Genomic DNA, 24,668 nt, shown 5'->3' on the forward strand with positions numbered 1-24,668 from the left:
CTGGCTTATTTCTCTTAACAAGAGACACTTCTATTAATTTTCCTGCAAATGGCAGAATTTCCTTCTTTTTCTGGGTAAATAAAACTTGATTATGTTCATACACCACACTGTAATTATCCATTCGTCCCCCATTGGACTTCTAGGTTGCCACAATAACGTGACTGCTACAAACAGTGCCACCATAAACGTGAGGTCATAGGTTTGCCTGCAGCGCACTGGCTTCGAATCCTTCAGGTGTATTACCAAGGCCTGTCCCTGAAAAAATGGCTTCTACTGTGGACACGTCAGAGTTGGACCAGTGCCAACTGAGGAGCAGCCAGAGAATGATGACAAGCAGGGGGGAGAGACAAAACCCCTTCCCTCTGCCAGGCCCAGCCAGTTCAACAGCTGGGCCCTGTCATTCAGACTGAGAACTGGAAGAGTTCCATCTTAAAATTTTAATGGCATTTTGATATCTTAGATGCATATGGAGGATTTTTTTTTATACATTAAGAAAGGGAAAGAGGCAGAGAAAGACATTGTCCAGAGAACTTGCACACCATCTCAACAAAAGATAGTAACTGCACAGTTTCAACAAGATAGAAAGGAACGATTTCCGGACTCAGGAAATTGTAAGAAGGAAAATGTTCAGAGAAAGCCGTGGAAGATAAGGGTTGCTCAGCAAGGTTTATCATGGAGTCCCTCATGCTCTAGGATGCTGAGAGTCCATTGGAGACACCTTCACAAATGGCCATGCATGTCCTCCTTTAAGCTAACATGGGCAAAGTAGTTCGCCTTTCTTCTCTGTCTGCTGTTTCTTAGCTGCCTCATCTTGAAATGGTCCTTCCATCAAACAGACTTACATGAGGTGTCACATCAGTAGGGCTCACAATCAGAGCAGCCTGTATCCAAGCTGTCTGGCCGGCAACCAGTCTTCCCTTCTGCCTGCTCTGACTTGAGGACCCTGCAGGCCCAAGAGTCAAGTCAGCTCTAAACTGTTACATTCTATTCACACTTAAGACTTCACTTGTCTTGGGTTTTCTGATTGCTACATCATTGCTACAAAACAGTAACTTTTTTGATTACAGAATAGATACAGATACTGAGAACTTTACAGAGCAAGCTCATGGCTTATGAACTCTCCTAAGGCAGCATCTTTGCTGACGCCTGCCTCAGTCCAACTTCTCTGCATCATTCCTAACTTCCGCTGAGGTTTCATCCAATGGACCAGTCACATTGCCCTCTTTCTCCATCAGTGGTCTTGCTGGGCACTAACCACAAGCCCAGCCCATATACAATCCATAAGGTAGACTTAGATAATAGAAACTGTACATTAAAACCTCTGAAACTGGTTTTCATTTTTGCAGTGTTAGTGACTGACCCAGGTTCCCACACATTAGGGGAGAGTTACTCTCCTGGCCCTTGCAACCCATTTTTAAGATGGCTTTTAAGGTGATGACAGCTATACTGACAATTCATTTAATTGCTCAACAGCAGCCAAAGAACAAAAACAGTATTTATGGGAAAGCTATCAAAAGCCAGGCAACTCACAGGTTGTCTGGTGTCCCCCTATCCTGAGAAGGTGTTCCTGTTTTATAGGTTGGTTTACTGACTTTTGAGAAAGTTCGTGCCTTTCCCAAGATTCAGGGCCAGTATCTGGAAATTCAACTTCCATCCGTCTGGTGCTGAAGCTTGGACCCCTCCCGAGGCCTGGAGTTAAACTGAAGATTGAGCATCTGCTACAGTTCAGGTCAGAATACAATGGGACCAATCTCGAATTCTTCCCTCAAGGCAATGAAAGGTGTCAAGTTTAATCTAAATACTTTTGAGAAGGTTTTGTTTTGTTTTTTAAGCAACCATAAATTCAAGCATGATATAAAGTACCACAGCGACATGGAGAAAGAAAAGTTGCCCATCGCCATCAGGGAAGCCGACACCACCAATGAGGACTGTCGGGGCAGGACAGACATGTGTGCACCTACGGGAAGGGCACAGCTTCTCTCGCTGCAGTCCCCAGCCTGGCTAAGTCTGCAAGGGCATTAGTGAGCATCTCTACTCTCCAGGCAGGGGACATGGAATGATGTTCCCATCACATGGCTCAGCATCGACGAGTGCACCCAGGGACATCCTGGGGCAAGTGCATTTGATAGTCTTATTTTTAAACCGTGTACTTGCAATCGTGCGTTATGATAGATTGCTGCCCACTGGCATATCACAGACCATTTTCTCAGCTCCAAATCCTTCATGAGGACAATGTCACTGCCACCACATTTTCATCTTTCTGACCTTAAAACTCACTTAAGGCAGCCTAAGCAAGAGTCCCCATGGGCTAAGGATTTCTTCAGGGTGGTCTCTGAATGTCACCACGCAGGGTCAAGAACCTCAAAGGATTATTTCCCTGATACAAAAAACAAACAAACAAAAACCCTAAAAGGCTTTAACTCCAGTTATTTTTACCAGTTAAACTTATGATGATATTCAAGGCATGAAACTGAAGGCCAAGTGACCTGCCGCCCCTCAACGAGTCACACGGAAAGGGAACAAGAATACAGAGCAGTTGTTACCTTATCTGATTTTGTTCCTTGTCCACTTTAATGCTGTCCCTTCTAGTGGACATTAAGAAGCTCCTGGGAGCAGAGATTGTGAGTTTTAGCTTGTTTGACCTGCTCACAGCCCAATGCCTGGCACAGCAGAGGCCTTCAGCAAAGGTTCCCAAATAATGAATAAGGAAATGAGCAGACAATGGTAGAATGGATGTGCAGGCAGATAGACAAGGAATGGGAAGATGCAAACGGACTTAGGGTGGGGAGAAAATATGGCGCATGAGAGCATAAGGAAGGAACTGGATTGGGATGGATTTGTTCATAGTGAGGCAGAGCTGAGTATCCGGAAGTGCAGCTCTCTGACTCAGGGGTTCTGTAAGAGTCAGGCCACGTCTCTGCAAGCAGCACAGTCCTCTGACTCACGCCACCCATGAGTTAGGGCTCAGGAAACAGTGGAGGAACTAACAGGAGCACCTCCAAGTTTCTCTGGCATCCCCCACATTGTCTCTGAATACCTTCACTCTTCCACAGGTGGGAGGGAGACCTTCTGGTAACACTCTCTCAGAAGAATAGAATTGCTGTTCATCAAGCAAAAACAAAGCCAAGACCATTGGTTTGGGTTTGGGTCAATGGGCCCAAGACAGCATGGTTTTCATTTATGTGAAGTCAACTCTCAGAGTTAGCCTAAGAGATTTTTGTCTCTTAAGGCAACCTGTGTCTGTGTCCTTCCTATGGCTTGCCTTCAGCCACTTCCAAGACACCCCAAATTCTCCCCCCAACCAAGCATCTGTTCTTCTCAGAAGTCTGGACTCTGCAGGGAAGCTGTCTTAGTTTGGGTTTCTATTGCTGTGAGGAGACATTATGACCACAATAACTCCTATGGAAAGAAAAAAAAACATTTCATTGAGAGTGGCTGGCTTAAAGTTTGGAGGTTCAGTCTATTATCATCATTGTGGGAAGCATGGAGGCAGACAGACATACTTGGTGCTGGAGCTGAGAGTCCATCTTGCAGGCAACAGGAAGTTGACTGAGACACTGGGCAGTATTCTGAGCATAGGAAACCTCAAAGCCTGCCCTGTCCTCCAACGAGGCCACACCCATTCCAACAAAGCCACACTTCCTAAGGGCGCCACTCCCTATGAGATTAGGGGGGCAATTACATTCAAATGCCACAGAAGTGCTGCTGTTGGGTGTTACCCCAGGCATGCTGTGTTTTCTTTCCCTGTTCATGCTGTGCACGTTACATTTCACTGCTGTGAGAAAATACCCGAGGAAGCAACTTAAAAGAGGGTTTGCTTTGACTCATGCTTTCAAAAGTGTAAGTGGCCAGGCCCACGGCAAGGCAGAAACTTCACGGACAACAGTTAGAGGCAGAATAGCTGCTCACATCAAGAGCAAGATACATCCTTCAGGGATACACTTTTAGTGACTTCTTCAAGTGACACCTCCCTCCTACTTTTCACTGCCTCTAAAGAACACTATCATATTATAAATCCATCAATTAATTAATGTACTAATTAAGTCAGGGCAAACATAATCCAGTCTCGTCCCAACACTGCATTGGTAACAAGACCATCAAAATGAGTTTTGAGGGTCATTTCACGTCCAACCCATACCACATATTAATGCATTTCTGTGTTCTTGTCTCAGTCTGTCATTAGTTCATGGCAGTGAACCTTCATATAGCGAAGGAAATTTCCCCTTGTCCCCCGCAAACCACCTGTCACCATCACTACCACCACCTCCTCCTCCATCCAAGAAATCTCATGGGTAGTGTATGTTGGTTTCTTCATATTGCTGAGTGCTATCACCGAGATGGACATTACAACCATGTGGTAAGAGAAAGCGGCCAGACAGCAAAAGCATGGGGTGATCTGTGCCTAGAGTTCCAGCTCTCTGGAGGTGGAGGCAGGAGGATTGAGGCCGAGTTCAAGGCCGGCCTACTAGTCCTATCAAACTCCAGATGGAGCTATAGACAGTGACACTCTGTGGAAAAAAATAAAAGGTAAAGATTGCCTATGCCATTAGAATGACATTTTGAATTAAATAACTCCAAAAAGAGAATCTAACTCAAATCTTCTTATTAAAAGCATATCATTATGCTAGCAAGATGACTCAATAGGTAAAAAGCTGTGCTACCCAAGAGAGCCTGAGAACCTGAGTTCAATCGCTGGAACTCACGTAAGGCAGGAGAGGTACCAGCTCCACAGAGTCGCCCTCTTCATACGCACAAATCCCTCTCCTCCCTCCCTCCCTCTCCTCCCTCCCTCCCTCTCTCCCCCCCCCCATAAAAATTTTCAAAGTAATTTTTTAAATTAAAAGCTAAAGCACATGCCATGTCCGGTCTCTGCTTCCAGTGTTCGTGTATCATTGTGAAGTCATCAGCCATGAATTACACTGTGTGGAACCTTCCATGGTTACCTTGGCATAGCATTTATTTTCTATCCTTGCTTCTCTGTCCAGGTCTTATCTCTCAAGCCCAAGAAGGCAAATTCTTTGGAAACAGAAACCATGCATCCTTTATCAAAGAGAACCAAATTTTACATCCTTTATCACCCTCTGAATCCAGGTCGCTGCTTGACACATTAGACATGAAAAATATTCAATAAAGCTTGGTAGGGTTTGAGTAAGAACTCACTAGACAGATATTTTTGGTACTTCTCTGCAAAGCTGAACATGATAAACAGGGTCCCAAAGACACTTCCTTATCTGTCACCAAAGACAATGCTTCCTGGAGCCACTCAGAGCAGCTAAGTCCCTCATCTGTAGATCTCATCCCTCTGCACTCTACTTGATTTATCACCGACCTGAGAGAGGAGCCTGAAGATGTCCCAATGAGTCTGGTCCACTGGGGCCTGCCTCACCGAAAGTGTTGAATTTGTCTGACCTTATGCTAAGTTCATTTTCTTATTTCCTCAGCTAATAAATATTTATTAAGTACAGATTTAATATTTTTAAGGAGAACATACAAGAAAAATAAAATTTCAAATGAATAAAGTTTTATTTCTGCTTTAACACCATAAAGCCTAAGAATTTCTACTTTATTTCCTTTGCATCTAAAATGTTGGATTTTCCAATTGGAATTGCATGGAATAGAAAAGCAAAAGAGAAACCCAGCAGAGTGAAGGGGCAGCTACGGAACTGGAAAGAATCTTTTGCCGGCTAAACATCCAACGTCAGGGAGTCAGGGGATGTTTAATAAACAAGCACATAAAAAGCTTCAAAATTAAATACGAAGAAAAAATCATCCAGTCAATAAATTGAGCTGATAAACTGAATAGTCCTCCAAGAAAGAAATACAAGTGACCAACAGATTTTTGGAAACACTAAAACTAGAACCATATGACCATACGTACACTCCTGGGTATATGCCCAGAGGACTATGAGTCCACACACAGGGATGTTCGCATGTCCGTGTTTATTTTTAACAGCTGGGAAGTATAACCAGCCTAGATGCTCATCAACAGATGAAAGAATTTGAAAAACATGGTAATACATATGATAAAATTCTATTCAGTTGAAAAGAGAAATCGTGACATTTGAAGGGAAACTGATGGAACTGGAGATCATTGTGTTAAAGCAAAATAAGCCTGACTTAAAATAAAAAACCTAGACTCGTGTGTGTGTGTGTGTGTGTGTGTGTGTGTGTGTGAGAGAGAGAGAGAGAGAGAGAGAGAGAGACAGAGATAGAGAGAGAGAGAGAGAGAGAGAGAGAGAGAGAGAGAGAGAGAGCGGAGATTGAACCCCATAAGAAGTAAGGAAGGCGTCTAAAGAGAGGAGGAGCAGGAATACTGGAGAGCAGGATGCACGTGGTATGAAAGCAGAAGTTGGAATGATTTGAGGGAGGCAGAGAACAGCAAAGGGGGGGTGGGAAGGCAGTGAAGGGGCAGAACAAAGTAGAATGACATACATGTGTGAGCATGTCACAGTGAAACCAACTTCTCTGTGTGCTAACCAAAGGAGTAGATTAAAATGAGTAAATAGCACAGAGAAACCCTATCTCGAAAAAAAAAATAAGTAAATAAATAAATCAGCTGGGGTTTCCTTTTCCCTGCTTATCTTCAGCTCGGAGAAGGAAAGCAAAGATTTCAGCCCCAGTCCTCCAGGTCTCACTGACAGCCACTATCTTACCCAGGCCACTGTTTGCTTTGTCATTTCATTTTATGAGGCAATGTCTTTATTGGTCTCCCATCGTGAGCAGACAGCTTGTCTTGTGTCATCGATCCCCTGCGGCTGCAGAATGATCTTTTCACATCACGGAGCTCTGTCTGAGACCCCTGATTTAGTTTATTAGATTTCTCTTAGCCTTCTTGGCAAATCAATTTCATTCAAACAGGTAGAGAAAGCACTCTTTGGCAGACTCACTGCAGACAACAGACTCACTGGAGACATTTGCAGACTTGCTGCAGACTTTGGCAGACTCACTGCAGACAACAGACTCACTGCAGACATTTGCAGACTTGCTGCAGACTTTGGCAGACTCACTGCAGACAACAGACTCACTGGAGACATTTGCAGACTTGCTGCAGACTTTGGCAGACTCACTGCAGACAGACTCACTGGAGACATTTGCAGACTTGCTGCAGACTTTGGCAGACTCACTGCAGACAGACTCACTGCAGACATTTGAAGACTTGCTGCAGACTTTGGCAGACTCACTGCAGACTCGCTGCAGACTTTTTGCAGACCCAGTACAGGCTACACACCTGTTCCTGGGACATACTACTATGCCTTAGACTCTCCCTCCAACTTTTCACTGAGACAGGTCCATCCTTCCTTCCTTCCCTCTTCCTCCTCTCTCTCCTCCCTTCTATCTCTCTTCCTTCTTTCTCTCCCTTATCCTTCCTGCTATATCAGGTAGAACAGTGGTTTTCAGATTATGCTTCCCTCTGAGAGCTACGTGTTACAAGCAGCACTTAACTCCATTTTGAGTCCAATCCAGAGGCTGTCTGACTGAGCCCGTAACCAGCACCATCTATCTGGTCCCCACAAAGCACACACTGGTAACTTCTAAAAGTAAATAGTGCCACCCTAGAAATTTATCTAAGTAAACTGGAGTGATAGGGGTTACGGAGGTAATAAAATCATATCAGAAAAACTGGCCCTAGGAAACCACCAAACCTATTAGACTGAGGAAAGGGTGCAACACTCTCACCTGGGCCCTGTGAGAGGGAGGGAGGGAGGACTCCTGCCATGTCCATGACTGCAGCTCCTACTGATCTACCATTTCACCACTTGGCTTGTTTGTCAAGTCACCAACAGGCAGAGAACTCCTCACTGACCGTCTCAGGGGCTTCAATCCAGCTTGATCTCCATTATTGTCAAGGTCTACCCGAATGGCTATCTGTCATTATGTTTGGTCACCATCTGAACATTGTCCCACCCTTCACCTCCACAGACTCCACAGGCCTGTACTTCAATACAGCATCTAAGTGTGACACCAAGGGTCATCTTGACCCTGACTCTGGCTTATCTCTGCAGTTACGCTTCAGAGGAATGCCAGCACAGTGTCTCATCTGAGCCCTTCACATTCTTTCTTTGCAGCCCATTCAGCCTCCTACTGCCTCCAACCAGGCTCCTGAAGCTCCTTGAACTTGGCTACAGTCCCTTTAACCCTTTGTAGTCACTCTGTAATACAGACAAAAGGACAGACAGATGATGATAGAAAATAATAGATAATTGGTAGATGATAGATTATAGATAATTGATAGATAGATGACAGATAAACATAATAGACTGCTGTGAGAGATAACCTTTTTGAATGCTATGAATGTGTTTGATTCCCATTTGTTAATAAAATAGTTAATTTGGCCTATAGCAAGACAGGATAGAGCCAGATGAGAAAACAGCAGAGATACAGGAACACGGGGAGATGAAGGGTAGAGTCAGTGGAGATGCCAGCCAGCCGAGATGCCAAACAAGATGTAATAAAGAACAGATAATGCCAAGAAGTCGCATGGCAAAATATAGATTAATTGAAATGGATTAATTCAAGTTGTAAGAGCTAGTTAGTAATAGGCCTAAGCAATAGTCAAATGGTTTGTAATTAATATTAAGCCTTCAAGTGACTATTTTTAAAGTGGATGTGGGACCAGGAAAGAGGGAAAAGCCTTCATTTACAATAAATAATTGATAGATAATAGATTATAGCTATATGATAGGAGATAGATAGATAGATAGATAGATAGATAGATAGATAGATAGATAATAGATTTACTTTGTAGTATGTAATATATTCTCGCAGTTAATACTAGTAGTTAAGACAGGAACAAAAGAAAAAACTACCTCAGCTGGCATCAAGGTAGCTTGTAAAACCATTGCTATTCAATAAATCCTGACACTGTGGAAAGACATAAGTGTTTCCATCTATGTTTCTGATGTAGCACACTCACGACAGGGGCCTTGAGATGAGTTGGTAAAGTGGTCTGTTATTGATACCCCTTTTAGAGACCAGCAAGGCATATGAGGCAGAGGTTCTGTGATTGCATGATTAGGAATGATGCCAACTGCCACTGTACATGGGGTCTGCTAAGGAAACACCACCAGCAGCTCACTTGGAACCCACAAACAACCGGGATGTAAACTCTGCCACCCCGGAGTCTCCTAGAAAGGCAGAAGCATGAACAGAGGTGAATGTACTTAAATGAGAGAGGAAAGGCATTAGGAGGAGAAAAACATATAGCACTGCCCCCGTGCAGCTCAGACGGATTTGTGCTATTTTGAGTCTTGCTAATGCATGTCATTTGAGGCTCGTGGCTGTTACACTGTCCTGGAAATCCTCAATTGCTTTCTAGGTAGAACCAGCTCAGCAACATTTTCTCTGGTTATTGTAGTGCCCTTGGTCCCAAGCTCACAATAATCCTGTTTGCTTTGCTTTCAAGGAGTTAGGACCATCAACATCTCTATGGCTTGAGAGAGAAGACACAGAATCCTGTGTTTACAGGAAGAGACAGGAAGGCAGAAGATCACTCATTAAGATGTGCTTTGTGGAAATTAAGAAGAAAATGGGACATCATTACATTATTGCAAAGTTTGGTGGTCCTTCCTGCCTTCCATCTTTAGTAAGGAGAAGATGGGAGTGGTTGGGTCCAGAACACAGCCAAGAACAGCTTTACTGAATCGACTCAGCCTGCTTCAGCATCCATTCCAGGAGCGAGGGTATGTCACGGGGCTACTTAACAAGACACCACTTGATCACCATTCTAAGTTTTAACAAAATACCATAATCATGTAGACAAGATCCTATTCCTCCCGTGGGAGGCGGGTTTGCCCACACCTTCACTGCTCTGCAATGTGGTGATGGCTGGACTGTCCCCACGATGCTGCTGATTCCATGCAGAGCTCAAAAGGCACAGAGGCAAGAAGAGCACAGATACAGATGCAGTGAGGTAGGGGAGGCAGTTCAGTCCCTGGGCCGCTAGCGTGACACTCAAGAATGTCACACCACCACACTAGTAGCCATAGCTTCAGCAAATGGTTTTCACAGTGATAAGCAACACTAAGTCCTGAGTCATGGCCCATGCTTTACAGGGGTTACCTTGCTTAAGTTGCTCAAGAATTCACTCAGGGTAGAAAGGTATTAGCAGCCACTCTTTACAGACAGGAGATGGCGAGACTAAGAGAATTAGGTAACTCCCCTGAGGATACTTAAGAAGTAAGTTGTCTAGGTCATCTGGGTCACGGAATTGCCTGAATTCAAAATCCATGCCAGACAAAATCAAACAAAAATAGCATCACGGGAAGCACACAATCCAGAAAAAGGAAGGAAAGAGGAAAGACTAAGAGAAATACCTCACGTGGCTGATATGACCCACAATGCACTTCGACATGTCAGCCTGTGGCAGTGGGGAAGCTGTTTCCCTCTGGTGGGGTTCCATTCACCAGATAGTGCACTGTGAACTGACAATGGCAAGGGGAGGAACCATGAGCAGCCAGGCTCACGGAACAAGTCTCACCAGTGCAGTCCCACCAGGGCAATGGGTCCCACCCAACCCTGCGCTCACTAAAAACACTGTTGGAGGCCCCTGCAGCTTCTCTCTGCACCTTCCAGGAACCCTTGACTTCAAGGGAACAATGGAGTTCTGGAGCCATAGGCAATTTCTGTGCGTGAGAAAGGAGGCAATGATTCGCTTCTCAAAAAACTCAAATATCAAAGTGGTTAGAAAAGGCCCTCGTGTGACTATAATGCATCTTCTCCAGGACAGAAGCCAGGCACCAATATTCAACACTGTCCTACAGTCACAAAGAAAAGAGAAAAAAAAGACTAACTTTTTGAAGAAAGCCTGATAGCTTCTGGCAAGTGGAGAGGAAAAGAAGAATTGTGGATTACAAAGTAGCTAAAGTCAAGTAATTTGTCCGAAACAAATGGAGATGGAGAAAACAAAGGGGGAACTGGGGAGAGGATGGTGTCTCCGAAGCATGGTGGGAAGCTGCAGGGAGAGAAAACTTGAAGCTGTGTGACTTGAAAAGTTCTCCCCCAAAGACAAGGACAGAGACAATCCTCAGGTCAAATGGGAATTCTCAGCCCTGAGGAGGTAACGGGAAACACCTGCTGAGGTTTCACAAGGCGAAGAACAGCTACATCATTGGAGACTGGCGAATCTGCAGTTAACCCAAATGAAATGAAGGAGAATGAGGACAAGGATTCCACTCAGCAAACCTGGGGCAGGCGACCGGAGAGCAGTATGTCCAGGTGCTGAAGGTAAGCAGTGCCTAGATCCCATAAGCCAAAACCATCACTTGACTACAAGAACATAAAGAGCATTTTCTAAGACACAAAGAATCAAACTCCATGTTGGGGACTGGATATACAGCCCAGAGAGTCGAGTGTTTGCCTAGTGAGTTCCAGCCTCAGAATTGCATATGCTGTGTGGTCTCACCTCTGAAACCTTTTGGGTATATATCCAAAGGATGCTCAGTCGTGCCACAAGGACATGTGCTCAACTATGTTCATAGCAGCTTTGTTTGTCATAGCCAGAACCTGGAAACAACCTAAGTGCCCCTCAATCAAAGAATGGATATAGTAAATGTGGCACATTTAAACAATGAAGTACTACACAGCAGAAAAAAATAATGACAGCCTGAATTTTGCAGGCAAATGAATGGAGCTAGAAAACATCATTTTGAGTGAGATAACCTAGACCCAGAAGACAAATATCATATGTACTCACTCATAAGTGATTTTTAAACATAAAACAAAGAAAACCAGCCTGTAAGTCACAATCCCAGAGAACCTAGACAACAATAAGGACTCTAAGAGAGACATACATGGATCTAATCTACATGGGAAGTAGAAAAAGACAAGATCTCCTGAGCAAATTGGGAACATGGGGTCCTTGGGAGAGGGTTGAAGGGGAGGAGAGAGGTGGGGAGGGGAGCAGAGAAAAAGGTAGAGCTCAATAAAATCAATAAAAAATCTTAAAAACTAAAAAAAAATCTATTTGTCAAGAAGTCGCTGTTACATTAATGAAAAGCAAACCCATGAGCTAGAAGAAAGCATTTGGGAAATGCATCTCTGATAAAAGATTTGAATCCTAAACATATAAGGGACTCTTGAAAATCACTAGTAAGAAATCATCTCAGTTTGAAAAGGAGTAAAAGATTTGGATAGGTGCTTCATCAAAGAAAGGTATACGAATGGTAATTAAACATGGAAAGAAAGGTATACACATGGCAAATTAATCATGGAAAGGTATACACCTGGTAGTTAAGTATGGAAAGAAAGGTATACACGTGGCAATTAAGAATGGAAAGAAATACACATGGCGATTAATCATGGAAAGATGCCCATCCCATATTGTCATGAACTTGCAAGTTAAAAGAACAGAATATTAATACATGCCCTTTGAGTGGTTAAAATTCCAAATAATGACAAGGCCAAGGGTGGATGAGGACATGGAATGGTATGAACTCTCAACAGGAGTGCAAAATGCTACAGATGCTTTGCAAGGCAACAGACACTCTCACAAAACAAAACCCTCTCACCATATGGCCCAGCAATTTTGCTTTGTTATGAAAACGATTGTCCACACAGAAGCCTGCACACAAGTTCTGAGAGCAGCTTAAACCATAACTCCCCCCACTGTGTGCTCTCCTTTAAGGTGATAAACACCGGCCATAGGCAATTTAGGGGAGGAAAGGAATTATTTCATTTACAGCTTGTAGTCTACTGCTGAGGGAGGGCAGGGCAGGAACCCAAACAGGACCCATGAAGGAACGCTGCTGACAGGCATCTCTCTGTTTTGGTTTTTCGAGACAGTGTTTCTCTGTAGCTTTGGAACCTGTCCTAGAACTAGCTCTGTAGACCAGGCTGGCCTCGAACTCACAGAGATCCGCCTGCCTCTGCCTCCCGAGTGCAGGGATTAAAGGCATGCGCACTACCGCATGGCTTCAGCTGGTTTCTTATACAACCCAGGACCACTTGCCCGAGGGTGGTATCACATAGTGGGCTGGATCCTCCCACAACCATCATTAAGACAATGTCCCACAGACCTGCCTACAAGGCCAGTCTGGTAACAGCAAGTCCTCAGCTGAGGTTCCCTCTTCCCAGATAACCCTGGCTTATGTCAAGATGACAAAAGCAAAACCAAACCACTAGCCAGCACATTCCGTCCATCTGGACACAAGCAAGATGTCCCTCCCGTGGATGAATGGAAAATATGCAGATAACTAACTGTTGTTCAGGGAAAAAAGAAAGAAAGAAAGAAAGAAAGAAAGAAAGAAAGAAAGAAAGAAAGAAAGAAAGAAATTACCAAGCCAGATAAAATAAGAGGAAACATTAAGTACATCTTACAAGGTGAAAGCAACCAGTCTAGAGATGGGCTGACTCCCAATGTCTGACATTTACAGGAAGCAAAAGCATGGAAATGTGAAATGCACAAGGGCTCCGAGGGGTCAGGAAGGAGGGTGGGACAAGTGAATGCGGCACAGAGATCTTTAGGGCAGGAGAGCTATTCTGTATGCTACCGTTGTGGGGAGACATGCCACAACATTGTCTCCACATAAAACTACAAGTGTGTCCTCATACAGTCACTACCATGCTGACATCATAGTGCTGACACCACAATGCGACACTGTGATGTCATCACACACCCTCAGTTTATCACTACTGGCATTGCCCTGCATATTCCTCATGCTTAAAAAGTCTAGATGAGATACTTATAACTATAGAATGGCTCCCCTTCCCTGTGCCCCTCAGCCTCACTCTATCCCCATGTGTGTAGTCTAAGACTCCCTGTTGAAAGCTACTGAACACTACAGTCAGCCGTTCATCATATATGGGACTCATAGATCCAAAGAGCAAGCACACTAACCGTACACTACCCAGGCAATGTTAGCTAAACATAATCACACGGTGTTTGCTGCCTGGCCACCGCCACTGTTTACTATGACAGCTTAAGAAAAACTTAAGAATGTGTGATTTAAACGTAATCCCTAAGCTCTCAGAATCCTGAACAATTAAAGCATTTCAGCATTATCCCTTGTAATAAAACCTACCTTTGTCTTCTCCTCCACAAGACTTGGGGATGCTGAGAGCCCCAGTGTGCTTCCACACAGTCTTGGTCCATTTTCGGCTGCTCTACTGATACACTGGAAGGTAAATAACTTTAATTTGAAAAGAGGTTTGTTTAACTCACAGTTCTGAAGGGTTTGGGCCTCAATTAAGATCTACCGAGGACCTCATGATGGCTAGTATTGCACTGGCAGGCACACACATGTGGAGGAGAGTCACATGGTATGAGAAGAAGCAAGAGAAGCCGCTGAGTGTCCAGGTTGATCCTTTATGGCAACCTTCTGGGAGAACTAACTAGAGGTCGCACAAGAATTGACTTCAATCTCCTCTGAGAACACATTCTCACTGACTTAAAGATGTTCTGCTAAGCCCCCAAGTCACCACACCACCACACTGAAAACCAGGCTTCTGACACAAGAGCCTCTGGGGACAGACTCAAACCATATCCAGACTATAGCAAATCTACTCAAGGGTTTTCCCCCTTTGGCGTTTACTTCCTGAGCTTTTCTGTTACACTTAGGTGAGAAGATAACGCAGTAAAGAGAAGAAGTACATGGAGAGAGGGTGGGTGGGGTAACACCTGTTTCTCTAAAACAAGTCCAGCTCAACACTAATTAATACCTAGAAAAGAAATGACATCTGAGACAGTCACTGGTCTTGTGAAGGGGACTGGGACTGCACAGTGACGATGTGAGGCTGTTCTCTCTACAAGGTGCCACATGAGGTCATGAGTCCTTTATCCCATGAATTCATAGATCATCATATCCAACAATCTCTACAAACCTTGGCTAAAATTATCAGACAACAGTCAAAGACTGAAGCAGTTTGATTTCGTCAGAGACTGGGTTCAAAGAAATAGAATAGAATTTCACAGTAGTATGACCTAGTTTATTTTCAAAATTAAAATAGATTGTTCCCAAAGGAAATTTCATACAAGGTAAGAAGACAATATAAGCCTGGAAGGAATTCTGTAGGAATCTAAGAACGTGGGCTCTGATGTCTTCCCTAGGAAGAAGCTGAGAACCCTAGGCAAGAATCTGGAACCCACCCTCCCACAATCTCAGTTTCCTACTTGGATCATTTTACATTAGAAAGTACACAATTTCAAGTACAACAGAGCAGAAATGTTTGAACCAGACATGACTCATGAATCCCTTGCAGCTGTAGTCACCTGCACAAGGCCTCCTTTGCAGCTATGGTCACCTGCACAAGGCCTCCTTTGCAGCTATGGTCACCTGCACAAGGCCTGCACTGTATCAAGACAACAAGACCAATAAACATTCTATCAAGCAGCACAAACTGGGCTCAGTGGGTTACAAAAGCGAGGAACATGAAGGTAGAAAAGGACATGTTGGGATATTTAGAGCGAAAATGAGAGGATGAGGGAGAATTGGAGTGGACATGGAGTGAGTATGATCAATGTGACATGAATAAAACTGTCAGAGAATAAGATAAATCTTGAACCTGATCTGTAAAGGTGTTGTCCAACAGAAATATGACACAAGCTATGAACATCCTTTACATTTTTTAACACTAGATTTAAAATACCACAATAAAATCTAATACCCTGTATACTAATTATTTTAATTTCTAGTAGGCATACAAAATAAAAGTAAAATTAAAAGCTGGGTATGGTAGTGCTTACCTTTAATCTCAGAGCCAGATGTAGGTGGCTCTCTGTGAGTTCAAGGCCAACCTAGCCTACAAAATAAGTTCTAGGCCAGTCAGGGCTATACAGTAAGACTCTGTCTCAAAAAAATTAAAATTACATAAACAATTAACTAGTACATTTTTAACCTGATATACACTAGATAGTTTTTCACCATGTAGTAAACAGAAAGCATTATCACTAATGTATAACTGAATATATGGATGATGAATAACTTTCATATATATACATATGATATATACGTTGAATGTGTGAGTGTGTGTGCGTATGTGTGTGTGTGTGCGTGCATGTGTGTGTGTGTATGTGTGTGTGTGTGTGTGTGTGTACTCTCTGTGTAGCCCTGGCTGGCCTGACATTTGCTGTGTAGATTAGTCTGGATGGAGCTCACAGAGACCCATCTGCTTCTGCTTCCTGAGTGCTGGGATTAACCATGTGGGCCACCATGCCCCACAGATTTCCTTTCCATACTAAGTCCTGTAAATTCGGTGTGTATTTTTACATCACTGCACAGCTCTGTTCTGACTCACCATCAGTCAGTCCCACAGAGCTCGTGCCCCCATCCTGGCTGGCGGACATCTACAAATTCACCTTCCTCTTTGACCATCTGTTGACAGCGGTCTGCAAAGCATTGTTTACCATACCCATGACATCTTGGACTTTCCCAAAGACAATATAAAACACGTGAGGCATAAGGCCAGTGAGATGGCCCACCAGGTGAAGGTGTTAGCTGACCCGTCTGATGACCTACATTCAATCTCACCCACATGGTGGGAGAGAACCCACGCCCGCAATTTGTGCAACTTTCATAGTGTGCCCTGGCAAGTACAGGAGCACACGCACGTGCACGCACACACACACACACACACACACACAGAGAGAGAGAGAGAGAGAGAGAGAGAGATGCCTCTACATACACATTTAAAAAATCTAAGACGTTATCAGACAAGTGAGGTGCAAACATCACTGTCCAGCTTGCTTCTCCATTATGATAAACTGACCAACAGTAACTTAGGGATAGAAGGATTATCTGATTTATGCGTCCTAATTACAATCCATTCTAGAGGGAAGTCGGGTAGGAATTTAAACAGGAGCAGAGGCAGGAAACATGGAGGAAAGCTGCTTACTAGATCATTCTCCATGACTTGCTCAGATCTTTTCTTTCTTCTTTCTCTCTCCTTTTTTTCTTTCTTTCTTTCTTCCTTCTCTCTCTCATTTTGTAAATTAATCTTTGTGTATATGGGTATTTGTCTGCATATATGCCTGTGCACTATATGCATGCAGTGCCTAGAGGCCAGAGGACGCCATCAGAACTGGGGTTATAGACTGTTGAAGAGCAGTCAGTGCTCTTAACTGCTGAGTCATGGCTCCAGCCCCTCAGCTTACTTTCTTATACAGCCCAGGACCACCTGCCCAGAATGGTCTGGGCCCTCCCACATCAATCATTAAACAGAAAACTAACTCACAGATATGTTTACAGGCCAAACTGATGGAGACAATTTTTTAATTGAAGTTCCCTCTTCCATAAACATTTCGGTTTTGTCAGCACAACCACTTCTTGTGAGGAGGAAAAGCCTCTCCCCTCCCCTCTGACCCCACTGGTTCCACCACTAAAGCAAACAACCATTTAATATTTGCCATTCTGTGTTTGCCAAGTCATGACCAAACTTTAGACTTCATTTACAGCCTCCACTCATCCCCCGTGTTTGTATCCAGCCTAGCTGATTCTCACTGGGAGATCCCACCCACTTACCTGCCCACATTTCTGTATTCCCTTTAAAAAAAAAATCTCTTCCCAAACCCTACCACCAGAAAATGAGACCATGGAATAAATAATAGAGTTGAAAAAAATCCATTTCCAAACATCTAGAAAGAGTAACAAGGAAGATGGACTCAAGCTGCGTAAACTTAGGTTGTGTTCCAGCAGAAAAGAACAACATGGTCATCTGGGCAGCAGCGTACAGCTGGGGCATGACACCAATGACCCTGTAGTAAACCCTAAGCCAACTGCTGGGCTAAAACCTAGCTGCTGGGCAGGTCCCCTGGCACTCTAAAGAAGGGATTGTCACTTAACTTGCTTGTCACAGAGACAGTGACCACTAGTGTGGACTTTAAAGGCAAAAACTCCAGAGTTTTGAAATCAAGATATGCATGCTCGGGGCATTAGGATGAAGAAAGTAAAAAGAAAATTGACAAGAGTCTTAAATGGGGATAACGGGTTATGGAGCTGACCTGAAAACGGTTTGCAGGAGGCCTAATCTCTCACTAACTGGATAACCGCGGACCAGCCATGACCGCGTCCTCTGAATAAGAATGAACAGATCCTTGCCATTAAGGTGCCAGGACCTGACGCCAGCGACTGTCTCTGAACGTGGCGTCTGCAGTGAGATTCTGCACGGCAAAAGTGCTCACACCAAGGAATCCTTTGCTGCCCCAGTTTTCTGCACAACCAATCTCAGTGATGTGCTTGAAACATCTACAGTAATCCTGGGAACCCTCTGGCTGACGTGGTGTCTCTGGCGATGAAGCTGTGCTCAGATGCTCCTTGAGAATGTCTGAAATGAACGCGTGCTCATTGCCCAACACAATGACTCAAATGCAGGGAACTACGTTCCAAACGCGGAAATCTTTGAATCAAAATGAGCGAAGATGAAGCCACAGTTTTAGGAGAAGCTACGACATACCCATTTTTCTTTCACAAGCAGGTGAGAGATACTCCTTCAGTGCAAGGAGCACAGACACAGAACACACACAGGCGTAAGGAAGCAGGCCGGCATACTGAGCCCTCCACCACACTGATGTTAATGGACAATTATCATATGTATGTTCCTCTTATTATACTTTTGTTGTTGACACAAGTTCTCGCAGAATGGTCCACATTGTCCCAAATCGGGTTCAGGAAATCTACATGCCTCACCCTTCTAAAGTCCCTAGAACAAGGGGACGCGCCAGACCTGGATGCACTCTCATAGACACACCTAAGTGCATACATAGCCCGGGAGGGACACGGACATAACTGTCCCAGCGCCACGCGGCAGGTTAGGCATTGTGTCTGCCCTTGACAATGATATGGAGAAGCTGCCAGGGCATGAGTGTGAGCTCACTTTTATTTTTAGCCTTTCTTAGTGGTTGTTAACATTTGCCCTGGGCACTTTCACTGGCCTAATAGGATGTAAATAACATCTTGTCTCGGTGTGCGATTGACCGGGGGTTATATTTAGCAAATGTGAAAAGCCCCAGGGACAAGGGGCTTCAGAGGCACTGTCTGAACATCCTCTCATAAACCATCCAAAGGTTCTAAGAGAATAATTTTAATGTAATCCATCTGTCTAGCTGGCACCTCGATCAGATGAGGATTTAAGATAAAGCAGCCATTGTAAAAGGGAATTAATTATTAAACAACTAAAGTCATCAAATTAAGGGCATCGTGGCCACCTGCAGGCATAAGACAGGACAGTGTAGGGAAGGTGACAAGTGTCAGACACTAGAGAACGGGCAGGGTAGGATCTGGGTAGTTGGTGAGTATGGATTTCTGCGTCATGCAAACCTAGAAATACCTTTATGCAGCCACATCCTGGGTAAGCCATCATTAGATTTAGAGGAGAAAATCCAACAGCTGAAGATGTCCCCGCTTCTGTATCACTTGAAATAGGGGTCTAGGTAGAGGAGACCATGTCAGGTTGTGATGGGCAACCTAAGAACTAGCGACTGTCTTACTTGATCATGCATCCAGTAATTAATATGTGCACTGCTGTGCTATGCAAGTCACACACACACACACACACACACACACACACACACACACACAAGAGCTCTGGGGAGGAGACTCTTTCTTCACATCCTCATTCTATAATGTAAGTAAAGAAATGGCCCATAGGAAGCAGAAGACAATTTCAAAGTTTGAACCTATTTCTCTCTAAACCTAGTCTGGTATCTACCCCCAACAGACACTGTCTCCAAGAACTCCCAAATATAATCTAGACCCTCAGGTCAAGTACAAAAGTATCTAGGACAAAGATGGTTTAAGTCTGTGTGTAGAGTGCCCACTGGGTAGTGCAGACCACAGAAGCGAGAGATATGAGACCCGTGTCTGCCTTATTTTCTACCAGAGCAGAGGAAACAGTGTAGAATGAGCTTGCCCTGTGTGGACTGGAACTCATCCTGAACCGCACCATTGGGCCTTGGAAATTAGTTGGTTCTGCTAGAAATGAACCAGCTGCTCTGAAATAGTTTGCTGTAAAGTGGAAGGGATTAAAGCATTTCTATGCCATCTACCAGCTCTTAGATTCTATATCACAGCTTCTGGCATCTTCTGTTGTCCCCACGCCCTTCCTTTAAAACTCAGGACAGGCAGTTACAGGAGATGCAAGAAAACTAGACCCACACAGGAGCCCAGTCAAACAGACAAACAAAACACACTACTGACCTGAAGAGGCCAGGGGAGATGAAAGGGTTTGGGTAAAGAAGTTGGAACAGACCTGCAAGGGCATCCTCAGTAGGCCTTGAAGCCCTCCAGGTCCTGTATTTAATCTAACTAAAGGCACAGGCCCGGGGATTGCTGTCTGCCTGCTCTTTATTGCCAATCTTTCATGAAGCCAAATTCAGAAACTCAGCAAGAGGAAAGAAGCTTCTACCCTGGAGAACACGAATGTTGTTGTCCCCAGAACACAGCTCTCCCTTCCCTTCTGTCCTCCTCCCCCATGTCACTGCCCACACACCTATACACACATGTGTGCTTCACTTCCCTCTTCAACTGTGTGCTTTGCCTGTGCATGTAGACTCAAGGCTGGGTATGATTGAGAGCTCTGACAGTATGCTTTGGACTCTTCCCTAGACCTTGGGCTCCATCCAGAGAGCACCTATACTGTCCAGGGATCCATCACCAGGGCCCTGAAGTGTCTGGCACATGGAAGGTGGTCAATACATATCCAGGAACTCTTGTTACAGCCAACCAAAGTCAACTGGTCTTTGGATCCCCATCATTTGGTGAATGACAGATGGCTGCAGAAAGGAGCAGACAAAGGTATGCCAGGGCACCCAGAGTATAAGATAGGAGTCCAAGGTACAGTCACCAGAAGTAACGATCCCGGAAGTGCTTTAGTAAACAGTCGACTGTGTGGCACCTAATCTTGAAGGAGCTATGAGCCTCAGATTGCCTTTGCTAGTTTGCACTAAATGAGAAGCAGCAGGCTTCTTCGAAAGTCACACGTCCCTTCTACTTTATGGGAGTAGGCAATTGTCAGGGCCTTTGCCCAGGTTTCCACCCCAGCCTCCCTCTTGCCCATCCATGATTTATGTGCTCTACATAGACCCGTCTTGTAAAGCCACACATTTTCTCTTCTGCATCCCACACCTGTCATCAACAAGGTCCCAAAGCCCTCCACCTTCAGAAACTCCTAGACCTTTCTCTCTAAACTGCTGAGTTCTGAACCCTGCTCCTTACTGATGCTCACACCGCAGACCACTGAGAAACTCTAGACTGAGTGTTCATACTACTGCACAGCTGGACCAGGCAGTCAGTCTGCAAAGCGTCCTCCCCGGAATTTACTTTCTACAGCTACCACTCCGTTTGCTTTTCCCTCCATTTTCTGCAAAGTTTTCCCTAAAGAGTGTCATAGACAGTCTGTATTCAAGTCCTGTCTTCCTCTCTTGCACCCCCTCTAATAGCTATTTTGCCCCACAGTTATACAATAGCAGCTCTTCCAAGGGCATCAGTGACCTCCACAGATGAAGCCAAGCATCAATGCCCAGATTCTTTCTGGAGTTCTTGGCGGCTTTCCCGACTTGCTGGGATCCGGTACATCCTATTCCAGTCCCTTTCTGTTGCCCCTAAGACCCTCCAAATTTGAAAATACTGGAATGCTCAGGACACCTTCAGAATCCTCTGGTATTAATTACATAATTTGGGGGGACCCAGTGAACAATGAGATGGTGTAGCCCTGTGCAGAAATCAAGACCTGAAGCTTAAACGATGCAGAACATTAAAGAGGGGCTCTTCTGGGAGGAGGCCCCGCATACCTGCAGGGAGGTACCCACTGAGGCATCCTGGGGAGCACTCTGAAACTTAGATCTCTGACTGTGAACGCAGGCTCATAAGCCAACCCATCCCCACTCTGCTTTCCAGTGGGCATCTCATCTCTGATGGGACATGATCAAAACTAAATCTTACATTCTCCCTTCTTCCCCCAAAGAAGAAGTTCTGTACCCTTCCCATCCGGGAATGCTTCTTTCTTCACAAAGCCTTGCATCCGTGGCACTGCTTTGAAAAGCACACACTTCCCTCTGCTGGCACCTAGGCTGTCCCTCTGACACTACACCCTGATGCCCCTGGGACTCCCCACCTCGTAGTCTTGGTGTGTTGCCTAGTGACCCTTTCAGGAAAGGATTCTGCTGAAAGGAATGTGACGCTGTCCTGACTTGAGCAAACACTAGCTAAAATGAGTTTCTTCTCCCTTACATTGCTCAACAGTGGAAATGGAAAGATCATTTATTTTTATATGCCTATTATCTCAAAACACACAATCCTCAACTCCGAACCTAAACCTTGAACCCTCTGCATCAGAGAGCTACCCAGACTCCTTTCAAGGAGGCCTGAAATGCAAGACAGGGCATTATTTTGGAGGTTCCCCCTCCAGTTTTGCAACACATAAGCATCTAGGTCACCTATCAAGTGCTGTAGCCACAGAGCGTTGGATGTGCCTGGTCTAAGAGTATTAAACAACAAAAACATCTAAAGTGACTAGCTGGGGAAGCTGTATTTCCAATCCCAGCCAAGCCACTGCCAGAGGGTGTTTATGAGTGCACCAAGTCTCCGCAGCTTCCCGCAGCTTTCCCGTGTAATGTAAGCCTAAGTCCTTAGTGTAAGCCTGAGCACTTGGGCCCCAGGTGGTGAAAACACTCTTAGTAACCTTCTGCTTCCCTTAAGTCTCTGTAGCAGACAGCCTGGGAGGCAACAAGTCCTCTCAGTGACCAAACTGTGCCCTCCAGGACTGGGGACAGGGCAGAAAACTGATGCTTTGGTCCTTTCCGGCATCCGCATCACCGCGTAAGTGCGCACGGACCTGACGCGCGCGCGCTAGCCTGTGTACACACACACACACACACACACACACACACACACACGCATGCACACACAGACACGGACACATGCACACGCACACATTCATACACAACGGTGCCAGGGGCCTGAGACTTCTCACACTTGCCGCTCCCTCGCTCCCGCAGGAGGCTTAGTGCCGGGTGGGTGCAAGGACGTCCAGCCAGGGGGCAGTAGGGCGTGGCGTCCAGAGTCCCGCAGCCCAAGGCGCCCAGGGGAGGGGACAGGACGAAGGGCGGAGCAGAGTCTCCCAGCCGCGTGCGCCACCCCTGCCCCAGTGGCCCACCCTCCCCGCTCACCCACGGACGCGCCGATCCTTGCCCTCCGCGGCAACGACATCTTAAACGACTGGTCCAGGCCCGTACCGTTCAGCATCGCGCGCGGCTGGCGGACTGGACAACCAGAGGCGGGCGATGGAGACTGCGTGCGGGGCTGGGCGCCAGGGCCACAGAGCCAGGGCCATGGGCGAGCCGACCTAGGGCAGAGCGAGCGCCGCGGGACGCTCCAGTCTGTGCCCGCAGCCCCGAGGCTGCGCCGACCGCGCCTCCCGCACCGCAGCGGCCAATGCGGCGGCGCCCCGAACGCCGCGGCGGCCTCGCTGGCCCGGCAACGCGGGGGCGGGGGCCCGCAGGAGGCTGCGCCTCCAGTCGGAGTCCTGGCAGGTGGCGCGGGAGGAGCGGGCAGGGTTACGGGGCTGGGTGCGGGCTCCGGGAGGGGATGGGCGCACCTGGACGGCTCTGGGCCTCAGGAAGTCGGCTACCTTATCTCCCCTGCCTGTCACTTGTGCTGTGCAGCCGTGGGTCCTCCTACTCCCTTCCCTTTTTCGTTAGCAGCTTCTTTTCTTTTGCATCCAGTCCGATGGGGTCCTCCTGGGTCCTTTGCGCAGAACAGGAATTTCCAAGCTGGGACCTGAAACTCAAAGAAGTGCTGGGTCTGCAGCCCCTGTCCTCCACGGCTTGTCACAATCGTCAGTCCTTCAGAACGCTGTAAGGGGCACCCACCACACACATCCACGCCCACGATACACGCACTGCACCTTCTACATGCAAACAAATCCATTGAGAGGTAAGGGGTGACCGGCCCAAGGTCATTCGACCTGCTTTTGTTTGATTTCTCCCTTCCCTTAATGTTTAAGCTGAGTCCCTCTGAGCGCAGTTCCATGGGGGTAGTGAGGAAGAAACCAACTAAATCTTTACTATGTCTGATGAAATCTTGACCTTAGACTAAAAGAGCAAAAAACAAGCCAGCCAACCTGATTGTGCTCCTGCGCTTGCAGAAGTGATCTTTGCCTTTCCTTTTGCATAAAAATGGGGGTGTCTCTGAGAACTTAGGGGGCTGCAGAGAGATGAGCCTTAGGAGGTAGGAAGACAGTTGGCTCAACACAACTCTGTAGCCCATGTGGGTTCAAACTTCCCAGTCTGACGGCAGGCAAGGGGTTTAATTTAGGCATATTTAGCGCAGCACAATTTGGTGAAAACTATTCTGGTGTTAACTCAGTCCCACGTGCACAGCAAAACATACACAAATCGTCTTAAGAAACAAAGGCAGCTAAATACAGATCAAACGCGTCTACATCAAAATTTTCTGTAAAGTCAGTACAGATGGGTTCTATAGATCGACTGAGAGAAACAAGTCTGTGGTCAGGGTCTGGTCCTGAAGGAGTCTCTGGCCACAGAGACCGGACAAAAGGTCACCAGGCTGGAGAAGCCGTTCAGCCTTCTGGGCAAGAACAGGCCTTACTTTCCATCCCTTGAAGACACAGCCCTGTGTGCTTAACATTCCAGGTTCCCCAAGGGCTTATCTGTGAACACGGAGACCCCCGTGCCTCCTACAAAAAAATCTCAGCTCTGGTCCTCAGAGGAAACACGGTTC

At 45.8% G+C, this 24,668-nt stretch overlaps 1 protein-coding gene across 2 annotated transcripts in view; it reads right to left on the reverse strand.

The window, feature by feature from the left end:
- Atp8a2 (ATPase phospholipid transporting 8A2) overlaps positions 1-23,446 on the reverse strand; it is a 542,501-nt gene extending 519,055 nt beyond the window's left edge. The window contains exon 1 of one of the 2 annotated variants that reach the window (XM_075950134.1): positions 23,096-23,446. In XM_075950134.1, coding sequence (XP_075806249.1) covers positions 23,096-23,171 — 76 coding nt within the window. In that variant the 5' untranslated portion in view covers positions 23,172-23,446. The remainder of the gene's footprint in view (positions 1-23,095) is intronic. The other variant, XM_075950131.1, reaches the window with a different exon arrangement.
- Positions 23,447-24,668: the final 1,222 nt, after the last annotated feature.

Source organism: Microtus pennsylvanicus, chromosome 15 (genome assembly GCF_037038515.1).
Source record: "Microtus pennsylvanicus isolate mMicPen1 chromosome 15, mMicPen1.hap1, whole genome shotgun sequence".
In the NCBI taxonomy this organism is placed as follows: domain Eukaryota; kingdom Metazoa; phylum Chordata; class Mammalia; order Rodentia; family Cricetidae; genus Microtus; species Microtus pennsylvanicus.